The sequence below is a fragment of the Aristolochia californica genome, unplaced genomic scaffold (genome assembly GCF_029961685.1).
Source record: "Aristolochia californica isolate CCGP_79_NKW_82.1479 unplaced genomic scaffold, dmAriCali1.0.hap1 SCAF_13, whole genome shotgun sequence".
In the NCBI taxonomy this organism is placed as follows: Eukaryota; Viridiplantae; Streptophyta; class Magnoliopsida; order Piperales; family Aristolochiaceae; genus Aristolochia; species Aristolochia californica.
Genome location: NW_027181804.1, coordinates 3,486,249 through 3,498,580, shown reverse-complemented (window position 1 = coordinate 3,498,580; position 12,332 = coordinate 3,486,249). Strand labels below are relative to the sequence as shown.

Genomic DNA, 12,332 nt, shown 5'->3' with positions numbered 1-12,332 from the left:
TTGTCACTCACTCGATGGAGAGAGAAGGAGAGAGCAGCGAGTACTAACAACACGTAAATGTCATATCCTGCTCATCCAACCCAGGTTGTCGCCATTTAAAAAAGAAACAAAAGGGGGAAGCAGGAAAAGAGATAGACCGAATAAGATAATAAGGCTGTGGAATAATTATATGGTGAAGTGAGAGGACGTCTTCTTCCTCTTGGTCGCCTTTCCTGGCCGGATTCCATGAGGTGTTCTTTACCTCCTCGGTTGCCGGTCCCCCCCCCCCCCCCCCCCCCACCCCACGCCATTGCATCAAAGAATCAACTCCCTTCTACTTGGATTTTTCTTCCCTTCTCCTTCCCCTTCTCCCTCGGAGATGAATCTTTTCCCTGTTCCCCGAGGAAAAAGGCGTTTGGAGTGGTTGAAAAGGGCAAAAGGTTGGTAAACTTTTTGCCCACTTATTTAGAGGGTTCAGTCTTGCTTCAGAAAGCTGTGTCTTCTTCCTCATTCATCAATCTTTTAGAGAGAGAGAGAAAGAGAGATCTTTTTACGTGGGAATTCTGGACTGACTTTCACCGTAACACCTTGATTTTCGTTACGCTTGGGGTGACTCAATCCACTTTATGTTTTAACAATTTTTGCAGACATCAATCAGAAAATATCAAAGAAGGAAACCAGGGTGAGCTAGACTTGTTTTTTTCTTTTTCCCCAGAAAAGCTTTGCTTCTCCGGAGGATCTGCGGCGTACATATGTGAAAACTAGGTGGATTTGTGGCGACTCTGTATGTCACGATCAGTGGTACTGAGAGAGCTTCATGCTCCTCAAAGTGAGGAACAGTGAAGCAACACTACCGTGGAACACGGATCATCTCTGTTGAAGTTGTTACAAGGGGGTTTTGAAATGAAATTGATTTGCAGAGAAGACGGAGACTGGTTTGCTGGTGGAAATCAATCTCTTCATGAGTACGTAAAAACAGAAAGCAGAGAAGAATTGTTTAATCGAAGACAACAGCAACTGATAATTAATTGTTTTCTCACCATTCAAAGCTCCTACACTCTTTTGGTTTGATTTTTATAATATTATGTTTGAGTTAGTTCAATTCAATTGCCTATTTGCATGGTATAAGGTCTAGTTGTGTATATTTCACTTCTTCTTCCTCCCCCCCTCAAAGGGAAGAAGAAGCCCATTTTTTTTTATATATTACTATAATAATATTTTCAAAAACATAAATTTATAAAAAAATATATAATTGTAAGAATCTAAATATATAACAATTTTTTTTTTATATTTCATATAAACTGCTATATTTTGTTATATTTTATGTAATTTATATATTATGTAAATTAAAATTATATTATTTGATAACATTAAATTTTGTTTCAAATTTATATATTATATTTAATTTTTAAGATCTTTGTATTAAAAAAATTAATAAATTTTTTATTTTTAAATATAAAATTTATATATTATTTTATGCTTCATATTATTTTTATAATTATATTCTATCATATTATTGGCAAGATGGAGATGTTAACCCTACTTATTATCATTCTGTATTAGACTAATTAGATTAACAATTAGATTAAGAATATTCAAATTCTTTGCAGAACTATTCTCTTCCATTCCCATTTGCATCTTTCATTCTTGTACATAACCATTCTTGTGAAATAAGAACAATCAGATCTATGTCTTTGGGTTGTGAAAATTTAAGATTTTTTAGCTTTTATCACTAAAGAAATCATGGTGTAGTAGACCCACTCATCACATTGAGGCATCTCTTTCATCGTTGTACATAAGCATTCTTGTGAAATAAGAACAATCACATATCTGTCTTTGGGTTGTGAAGATATAAGATTTTTTAGCTTTTATCACTAAAGAAATCACCCACTCATCACATTGAGGCATCTCTTTCATCACTGTACATAAACAGTCTTGTGAAATAAGATAACTAAGATCTGTCTTTGGGTTGTGAAAATTTAAGATTTTTTAGCTTTTATCACTAAAGAAATAATGGAGTGCAGTAGACCCACTCATCACATTGAGACATCTAGATAAATTCACAACAGAAAAACAAGGGAGGGAAAGGAAAAAAGAGCAAGAAACAACTAACATACATTGGTGCACCACGAACAACTTTAGCAATAACTTTTTTGAAGACAATCAACTCTTCCATGAGGTTGTAATTGGCACGAAAACCAGAAAAAAATCAACAAATTCTAATTTACCTGGTTCAGAGTCTTTCTTTAAATGAATTTCTATGTAACAGTGTATATATACTAAATAAATGGCAATTTTTAGTTACCAAGACCACATAGAGAATCAACATTTCAAAAAAGAAGAAGACCAAATATAGAATTCAAATGTGGTGTTACATAACCTTCCTAGTATGAACAACTCCCAAATAAATATATCAGACTAATGTCCTTTCAAAGTTTCATCCATTTGATCATATTCAACTTTTCTCTGTCTTAGTCTTTTTTGTACAAATTTATACTTCAGACATAAGATGTATCTATCTAATCTATATCTTTGTGGTATACCTGAAATTTATTATAATAACTCATGATCATTGTTAAAAAATATCATATGCTCAAACTAAATTTTTAGCTTTTGACACCTATAACTAATATATTACATACTCCTTTACCCAGTGTTATCAAAATCTTCATGTTCAGGATTAACAATAAAAAAAAAAATTAAAAGAAAGAAGAAAAACTGAGGTCCATCTGCACAAACAAGAAATCAATTGAAAAAAGAACAGTACGGGGCACTCTAGTGCCAAAAACAGTAGAAACTATTAAAAACTAAGAAAGGACATCCAAATGACTGATGAGGAAACTTGGCAAAAAGTGATAAGATAAATGAACAGAGGAAATAAAATAGTTACATGAAGAGTAGCCCTAGTCATCGGTGAAAGAGAGATTGCTCCGGTGACACAAGTGCATATAAATAACAAGAAAAAACCAAAGAATTTCTTTCAAAGAGAAAAAGAAGTCCATCTCGGAACAAAGCAAAGTCAAAGTTTGACCAAAATAGAGCATGATCATGCACAATCTTACAGCTGCTTTGTTGAGTGTCTGTGCTAGTGATTCACGTGACACCTCTCTCCTTGATTGATCATTGCAGAGCAAGCAGTTGTGTTGTTTCAGAAGATCCAAACCCCTTCACTTCTATATATATTCAGCTAGGAACTCTCCATCCGCTTCTCTGTACATTTGAAAAACATGAAGAAAAAAAAAGATTAATAAAAGAAACATGCAGAAATAAATTCAATTACGTGATTAGGATGAAGATATACTCTTGATAGAATCACTAACCTGCCATAAATAGTGTGTTAAATATCAAGTAAGGGCATTTTGTTCTGCTGACTAGTTAGAGAGTGTTGTGTTTTTGAGTTAGGGGTAATTATGTAATCTAACTACAAGTAACTTAAGTCATAAATAACACCCTGGACTTTATTTCAATGGAATTATATTTAATTATATACACCCACCAACAACCAACAACCAACAACCAACAACGACAAGACCTGGAGGTAAATCACATAATTCTCAAGTCCCTCTATTAACTAGTGCCTCCATCTCAACATCCATGGGTTTCTGAGATGGTTGTTGACGGCGCCGATATACCTATAGTGGTTTCTCAGTAGAAGCATCACATGAAGTCTGAATACAGTCATCAACTAGAATAGGAATAATAGGACTAGGTATTGAGGGAACAAGTGTAAACAAGATTTTGCATATATCCAAATTAGGCTTAGAAACATGTCAGAAAAATTAATAAGAAATCAAATATTTGCTAAAGCTTCTCTAATTAAAGGAAGAAATATGGGATTTATTTATACTAATTGATTCCTCAAATTCTAGCCATATAAGATCTCCATTCTCCATTGGTTTTGCCCTCTTAACAGTTGCCTTTGACTCCCCCAAAATTTGTTTCATTTCTTTGCCTTCATGCCTTGCAATAAAATCCACCTTCCTCAAAAAAAAGAAAAAAAGAAAAAAAAAGAAGACGAAGATGATCTTCGTTTATGTTACACAATTAAAAGTTTTGGAAAGATGAATAATTTTTACCTCCAATGCACCTTGAACAAGGATTTCAGGAGGGATTTGGCCTCCTCTTCCAGTGCCATGTCGTGCAGTAAACTTTCAAACCACCTGCAGCCTCCATGTATTGCTTTGAGGTAGTCCAAGCTCTCGTGTTTAAGTGGCAGCCTCTTCAGCTTTGGACATTTCAATACAACGATGGTTTCCAAGACAGGAAAACATGGAAATATCTCTTTGTTGCATACGCTCTTCAGCTCAGGTAGGTTTTCTAACCACATATATGTAAGCTTAGGGAGGACGCCATTTACGAGGGCAAACTCCCCTTCCTCTTGGTCTTCAAGTACCACTTCCATCTGCTTGCAATCATGTATCATTAGCCTATTAAGTTTCTTCAGACCATGCAGAGCTACACTGATTGCGAATAAACTCCTCAAGACATTGCAATTGCTTATGTAAAGCAGTTCAAGGTTATGGAAGGCAGATGCTGTAACAAATCTGATGGGGAACAACCCATGAACCACTTCTTTAATCTTGTTCATACCAACAATATGCAATGTTTTCAGATTCTGGAATACATTTGGTGAGATTGATGTTCCCTCCAGGTTTAGAAGCACTGCCATCTCATCAATTCCTTCCAAGAAGATATTCTCTAGAATCTCCAGATTTTGCAACTGACTACATGAAAATACATCTTTTGTCATTTGCTTACAGTTTTGTATATACACTACCTGCAGAGTTGTCAGAAATCTGGATGGAAGGGGTCCATGACATAATTTCGTTATCTTCTTCATGTTTCTAAGGGTTAACTTCTTCAAACATTCAAGTATATTGGTTGACAGACTTTGAGCTTCTGTTGTATCTATGAGATGTTCCATTTCATGGCATCCATCTACAGTGAGAACCTCCAATGATCTCAGTGCTTGTATATGGTCCAATTGGAAGATTAGTTTCTCACATGACCACACCTCAAGTATTTGAAGGTGTCTGAGGAATCCATTAGGAAGTGGGCCCTGGCAGATTTTCTCCAACTTCACCATTGTCTGAAGGTGTATTTCTTTCAAACTAGCAAAACCATTAGGATAAATTTCATCCGCATCCAATAGATATTCCATTTCATCGCAAATGTCAATTTCGAGATGCACCAGATAGCTATTACTGGAAACAAAAGAAGGAAGACTCTTGAGATTTGTACATCTGTTCAATAAAAGCACCTCTGTCCTCTCTATCAGGTAATTAACCCAATTCAGAAATGGGTAAGAGAGAGAAAACAGTTGCAGAGTTTTACTGTAGGGAGCAAATATTTGTGCCTTATCATAGGTTGGAATCGGTCGACAGCCTCCCCCATCAACCAATACATCAAATTTTTGGAGAGACTGCCAATAATTAACCATGGACAAACAGTTTGCATTTACTGTGAACAAGTAAAGATCTGTCAAACAATGCAAGGAAGCAACCTCAGTGAAACTAGCATTTTTGAATCCTCCCTTTCCTTGACCATCCCATTTAACCAAACTACCCCACATGTACAACACTTGCAAGTTGACCATCTGGGACAACACACCTGGTGCCACTTTCTTGAGATAATAATTTCCCCTTAGATCCAAAAACTTCAGAGTGGTCAACTCTGCTAATTCTTTCTGTAGCTGTTTGATACCAGTATATTTTACTGAAAGTATTTCAAGCTGTTTTAAGCATCCAATAGCGGATATGTCCCTTATATCTGTACAATAGTCAAGAACTAGAGTTCTTAAGTTCCTTATGCATGCCAAGGAAAGTGGAAGCATCTTCAGCCTAGTAGAACTCAAATCTAAAACAAGTAGCTTCGGCATCCCCTCAAAGAAAGTTTCTGGAATAACTTCAAGGTTGTTGTTGTTTTGCAGCAGCAGACTCCGAAGTTTTGGGCACTCTGGCCACTCAGATAATAGAGTTATTTTATTGTCCATTAGTGACACGTGCTTACACTCTTGTGGCATGTCCAATATGGGACACTTCGATAGACCTAGCCCTGCTTTAGAAACAAACCCATACTCATTGTTTTGTGCAATTAATTTGCCTGTTTCCCTGACTACATCATGCAATCTTACACTTTTTTTCCCCTCCACTATTAGACTTTCTTCACCTTCATCATTTAGCAGTAGGTTATGGTTTTTGAGGTTCTCAACATAGAACTCCAACAGTTTCCAATTATCGCTCAAGTTTCCATTGTTGCTTTTGAGGAAACCCTCTCCTGTCCCATAAATCAGCAATTTGTCCATTGGAATATCATCATCTTCAGAAAACAAACAACAGAACAAGAAACACTTCCTTATGTCTTCATACCTTAAATGGTCATAACTAACCCTGATGGTCTGAATAACTTCACCCATGATACCTTCTTGATCAGATGTTTCTGGGCTCCGCAATTTGATTAATGTCCCATGCCACTCAGAGACATTCTCTTGCCCTCTCAAAACTGATCCAATTGTCACAATAGCTAATGGTGACCCTTTACATTCCCCAACTATTTGCTTTGCTAAAGGCAATAAATCTCGATTCAAAGCCACATCGCCTGTTGTAGATTTGAAAAGATTCCATGAATCTGTTTCAGAGAGAACCTTCATTGCCAAAATCTTTTCCATGTTCATCTGTTGGCATACAGTTTTAATCCTACTAGCGATAATAATCTTACAACATGTGGTTTCGTCAGCGCTAGGAATTCCCAGTTCATATGTCTCTAACTTTTTCCACACATCATCTAATATTATCAACACTTTCTGCTGCTCTCTCAATGCCTTTGCTAACTGATTTGCTCTTCTATTGAAACTATGAGGATCAAGCCTTATGTCCAATCTATCAGCAATTTGTTGTTGAATGCGCATCAAATCTGGATTTCCTGAAACAGTCACCATGACAACTTTGTTGAATAGTTGAGTTCCTTGAAGCACATTATTGAGGCTTTTCATCAAAGTAGTCTTACCAATCCCACCCATGCCATGAATGCCAATGGAACTGATATTGTTATCACATAATACCTCCTTAATCTGCCCCAAAAGTGATTTTCCTCTCTCCAGCTCTTCAGCATTGTCAAGAGTGCGAATAGGCTCCACAGCTGGTGTGAACGGAGTACGAGATACTCTATTGATTAAATCCCCTCTATGTTTCAACCTTTGAAGGACATCTAACTCTCGTTCCCCTTTTCTTCCTAGTTGGTAACGCCAGCTGAAATTTGGACATTGACCCATTAGGCATGTCTTATTTTCATCTGCTTCTTCATTCAGTCTCTCAATAACAGATGTGATCTGGGCAACGTCTTGCATCCAGTCATTCACTTCTTCAAGAATTTCTTCTTGACTTTGTTGCGCCTCATCAATCAAACACTGGATATTTGTCTTCATCATTACTAAATCTTCCTTTTCATTTTTAAGTATCAGAATCTTTCTTCGAAAATGAAATAGATAACTGCAGTTACGCTTGATCGGATTAGTTAAGTACTTGCCAAATGCGACAATAACGGAAGCCAAGACCTCCATGTCCTTCTTCCTTCGTTCTTTCTTCTTAAGAAGGGGAGTTGAGAAATGAGTTGGATCAGCACCGAGGCTCTCCGCTCATTGCTTTGACATGCCTGAAAAATTCGCTCTTTTTCTTCACGGTTTTGAAGCATATGAGCGATGGAAGGACTTTGAAAGGCAAGGAGTAATAAGATTTAAGACCGTTGCGAGCCAAAATTTCGAAACTGGAACAAATAAATAGGAAGAGAAAATATAAATAGTAATCTAAAACACGAAATGCCTACCTCTCTATTATCTCAGCAGATGGTGGTAGAAAAAACAGATCAGAACCAACTGACGGCTATACGGATCACCCAAGGATTGGTTGCTAGCAAGCGTGGCCACTTCAGACGAAACGTGCTCAACCTTGCTTCGATGTTGCAGCTCATCCTGATAACCATTCACCTTCGTGGAAAGTCCCGAGAGTCAAAAAGTTCAGGATTTTATAAAATATTGGCCAGATATGCAGCAGTCAGAGACTCAGTGGCTGTCACTGCCTTGAAAGAGAAGACTTTGAACCGTTATTTGATTATGTTTAATAATTTAAATTTTAATTAATTAATTAATAAAAAATTTAAAAAATATGTAGTAAAATAAATGTTATTATAACCCAACTGATTATCGAATGTTAGAAATAGTACAAGTGTTATCACAAAATCAAATTAGTGTAACCTGATTAATGATAATTACGACGAATTTTATTCTCCTAAATTCAATATGATTTCAGAGTTTGATCGATTAATCAAAACCAGTTCGCCATCCATGGAAATTGCCGTCAATTTTCATGGTTGACGCCGCTTGCTACGCCCCTTCCGTGCCTATCTCTCCCGCTTCTCGTCTCCGTCTCTCGATCGGCCGCAGTTGCGTCATTTCTCCTTCCTTCACTCTCTAATCAGTTTTTGTCACAATTTCATGGCTTTTTCAACACCATTCCTTTCAGCTTTCAGGTCTGAAATTCTTACAGAGAAAACAAAAACATGTTCTCTGAAATCTAAAACCAAATCGACCAAAGAAATTTCAATCGTCTGATCCATGCGCTACTACCCATGAGGGGTCACGTTCTGAATTGAAAAACGAAAACGATTGTCCCCAACTTCCCAATTGGATTTGAACGCGAGAGTGACGGCTTTGGTCCTTCTTACCCTACCACCTGCAACTGAAGAATTTCCTTCTACTTGGGTATATTAGAAGAATGTCCAGTAATGGCATTCTTCTGGGGGGGAAACACGGCAGTAAATTGCCATGGCAATCGGCGAGAACGATTTGGACCACAAACAAGTTGCCATCAGCCACAGCTCATCTGTTTGGCGGTGGCTTACAACATTAAAAACCCTGAAAGAACAAGACAAGTTGGATTTATCTTCATGGAGGAGGGTCCCTTGGATTCTTTACTTACCTACATAATGGCTTCGCTAGAACAATGGGGAGGAAGCAGTAAGGCTCTGGACAACGATAGCTGCCTCTAAGCACTACGTGAGCTTCCCGTTTTACCATTGATCACTTATCATGCACGGTCCACACGGCTGTGTGGGTGGTCGGAGCTCGATCAGTTATCTATCATTCTGCATATGAAATTAAACTTTGGTCACGTCTCGTCTCCTACTTTGAATTTACCAAGCTTTCTAAGGAGAAGAAAAGTCACTTAAGTTACTACATTGAGCAATGATTAAGTCTCTTTTGCATCTCCAAATGAGATAATGATCACCAACATCAGTAATCCATCATTTTGCATGTAAACATTTCCAAACATTAAGATTCAGCTTTAGTCACGTCTTGTTTCCTATACGAATCTTACCGAGTTTTCACGGAGATCATGCATCCCATAACTGATATAGCTGGTCTAAGCCCGAGGGAAACTACAGTAACTATAAGGGAAGATGAAAATCATTTCTCGATGGTCAGTTCAATTCAGTTGTCCCTTCAATCAACGAGCTAACACAGTGAACACCGTAAACAAGTGGGAGGGAAAGGGGGAATGGTGATTCTAGTTTAATTTGTTTCCAACGTGCACAAGATTAGTTTTTTTGGTTAGTAAAGCCCGACTGGGTCCCTTCTGTTTGCAGTTTTAAAAGCCATGAGAAGCTCCGAAATTGCAGTTGCAGAGCACATAGATCCGCCATGAGATCCGCTATTGTGCTTGTTCTTGGATCCTTCTTATGGTTGTTCATCATCACGACCCCTGGCGAATGTAGCAAAGGGAAATGGAAGTTATTGAAGAGAAGTGTAGGGATCTCTGCAATGCACTTGGCTTTGCTTCCCAATAGCAAGATCATTGCCTTCGATCGAACCGATTTTGGCCCCTCCAAAGTCCCCCTCCCCCACGGCAAGTGCCGCCTCGATGACCTCGATCAGGCACTGAGGAAAGATTGTTATGCCCACTCGGTTGAATTCGATTTGAGAAACCGAAATGTGAGGCCTCTCACTGTACTTACTGATACTTGGTGCTCTTCTGGCGCATTATCTTCAGACGGCACACTGGTGCAGTCCGGCGGGTTCAACGACGGCGAACGCACGGTCAGGTACTTCTCCCCTTGCGACGACTGTGACTGGGTGGAGGATGGCAATGCGCTTACTGTTCGAAGGTGGTATGCTTCGAATCAGATTCTACCCAACGGAAAGATCATAGTGGTGGGTGGCAGAAAACAGTTCAGTTACGAATTCATACCCAAGGCTTCTGCTTCTGATTTCTTCGTATTTCAGCTTCCATTCTTGAAGGAAACTAAAGAGGACGCTCTGTTGGAGAATAATTTGTACCCATTTCTCCACCTTTCTCCCGATGGGAATCTGTTCATCTTCGCCAACAACAGAGCAATTCTGCTCGATTACACATTTAACCGCATAGTCAAGAGGTTCCCGGTGATGCCCGGAGGAGTCGCACGGAACTACCCGAGCACCGGTTCTTCTGTCCTTCTCCCGCTTGTTCTCAAAGACGACCCAGATGTCGAAGCCGAGGTTTTCATCTGCGGCGGAGCACCCCCAAAATCAAATTACTTAGCGAACAAGGGGACGTTCCTGCCGGCGGCGAAGTCTTGCGGTAGGTTGAAGTTTACAGATGCATGGCCGTCGTGGAAAATGGAGGAGATGCCGCTGGCACGGGTCATGGGTGACATGATTCTCTTACCGACGGGGGACGTGCTGATTATAAATGGAGCAGCCAAGGGGACAGCCGGGTGGGACGTTGGGAGAGAACCGGTCCTGAACCCGGTTCTTTACAGAAGCGGTTTCACATATTATTTGGAGGAGAACAAGTTTGAAGTGATGAACCCTTCACCTATCCCACGAATGTATCATTCCACTGCAAACTTGTTACCGGACGGCCGGGTTTTGGTCGGAGGTAGCAACCCCCACCAGAGATACAATTTCTCCGGCGTACTTTTTCCTACCGAATTGAGTCTCGAAGCCTTCTACCCTCCATATTTAACCGGAACGGATGCGGCAATTTCTCGACCGGAGATTACAGTACCCGGAGGTTCTAAACTCAATTATAACCAGAGATTTTCAGTTGTGTTCACGACAAAGGAAAAAGTTAGAGATCAAGATGTTTATTTAACAATGGTGGCTCCATCGTTTACCACCCATTCATTTTCAATGAACCAACGGGTGTTGGTGCTAAAAACTTCCGGCATGAATCGAGTTTCCGGCAACAGTTATGTCATGGAAGGCGTCGCTCCGACGACGGCAGTGTTGGCCCCTCGAGGTTACTATCTGTTGCATGTGGTCGTCAATGGTGGGATCCCCAGCAGGGGGACATGGGTGCATATTAAGTAGCCAATGGTGGTTACTGCAAGCGCAAATTGATCATTACTGTTCACTGTTACATATCATTTACTTCTCCGCAGCAACAACTGTACCAATATGTTTGATTGATCTTAAGTGTCTTTAATGGTGAACGGGTTTGCTCCTTTATTAACCTCTCTGGGGATAAAGGCAGCAGTAAGTGGTGAATAATGTTCACGGTTGGGATACCTAACCTTACCTTTCGTTTTCTGGTTAGGATAAAGACCTTGTTCAGCGTTTCTCAGATATTAATAAATGCGCAGTTCAGTTTATGAGATTTTAGTTTCTGTTCCTGACACCTAGAGCAGTGGTGGGTGTGCTTCTATACGAAGTAGAAGCAGCAGCAGCAGCAGCAGTATAATAATCTGTACAAATGAAAACCTAATATTGTCATCTGCATTTTGATACTTCATCTTCCTTACTGACTGCATTGAGTGCCGAGCTGCCCATCTTGCTCTCTTTTTCTCGAACGAGGGAAAGAATTCAGTAATATTAATGTACAATAAAGGAAATCGAAGCATTCGATGGTCTCAACGCACTTAAGTGGAAGTGAAACCATTTGCAAGTTTCCAGTACTGTAGCCATCGGTGACTGTTCATTGGCACCGACAAAGAGATTTGAGTGTTCTTTAAGCAAATTGGTGATGCCGATATTTTACCTCCGGTGCTTGTGTGCTGACGGCGGCCCTCAGAGCAACCTCGTATAGGATGAAGAGGGAGAGGGCGAGAAGTTTTATCTCTATATACTCAGCCATTTTTAAGCTTGTTCCGGCTGCCGACAAACTTGACGAGGACTGTTCAAAGTTGCAGAGAGTGTCTTAGACATTCGATCGCCTACTTGATGTTTTATGTATCTCGTAAATGACTGATGTAGCTAGGGTTGTCCAACAGTTCTATATAGAGAACCTTACGATCTCTGTTTTGGTAAATTAACCTTAAACCCTCTCCGTTAGTTTTTGCATTAGTAATTGAAGATCCCTTAATCTAAATCAGTGTAGAAT

General features: G+C 39.3%; 2 protein-coding genes across 3 annotated transcripts; one reads left to right on the top strand and one right to left on the bottom strand.

Moving 5' to 3' along the window:
• Positions 1-2,940: 2,940 nt before the first annotated feature.
• On the bottom strand, positions 2,941-7,948 carry LOC137948243 (probable disease resistance protein At4g27220). The gene is made up of 3 exons (XM_068794250.1): positions 7,801-7,948; positions 4,056-7,684; positions 2,941-3,189 (listed from the first exon to the last, which is right to left on the bottom strand). Exons 2-3 carry the CDS (start codon positions 7,535-7,537, stop codon positions 3,153-3,155), a joined length of 3,519 nt encoding a protein of 1,172 aa, XP_068650351.1. The 5' UTR covers positions 7,538-7,684; positions 7,801-7,948; the 3' UTR covers positions 2,941-3,152.
• A 1,719-nt stretch (positions 7,949-9,667) lies between these two features.
• Positions 9,668-11,440, top strand: LOC137948310 (aldehyde oxidase GLOX-like). Of its 2 annotated transcripts, XM_068794353.1 has the most exons (2): positions 9,668-10,183; positions 10,256-11,440. In XM_068794353.1, exons 1-2 carry the CDS (start codon positions 9,674-9,676, stop codon positions 11,321-11,323), a joined length of 1,578 nt encoding a protein of 525 aa, XP_068650454.1. In that variant the 5' UTR covers positions 9,668-9,673; the 3' UTR covers positions 11,324-11,440. The 2 variants fall into 2 exon arrangements, with proteins under 2 accessions (XP_068650454.1, XP_068650453.1); XM_068794352.1 differs by having other exon boundaries at positions 9,668-11,440.
• The last annotated feature ends 892 nt before the right edge of the window (positions 11,441-12,332 follow it).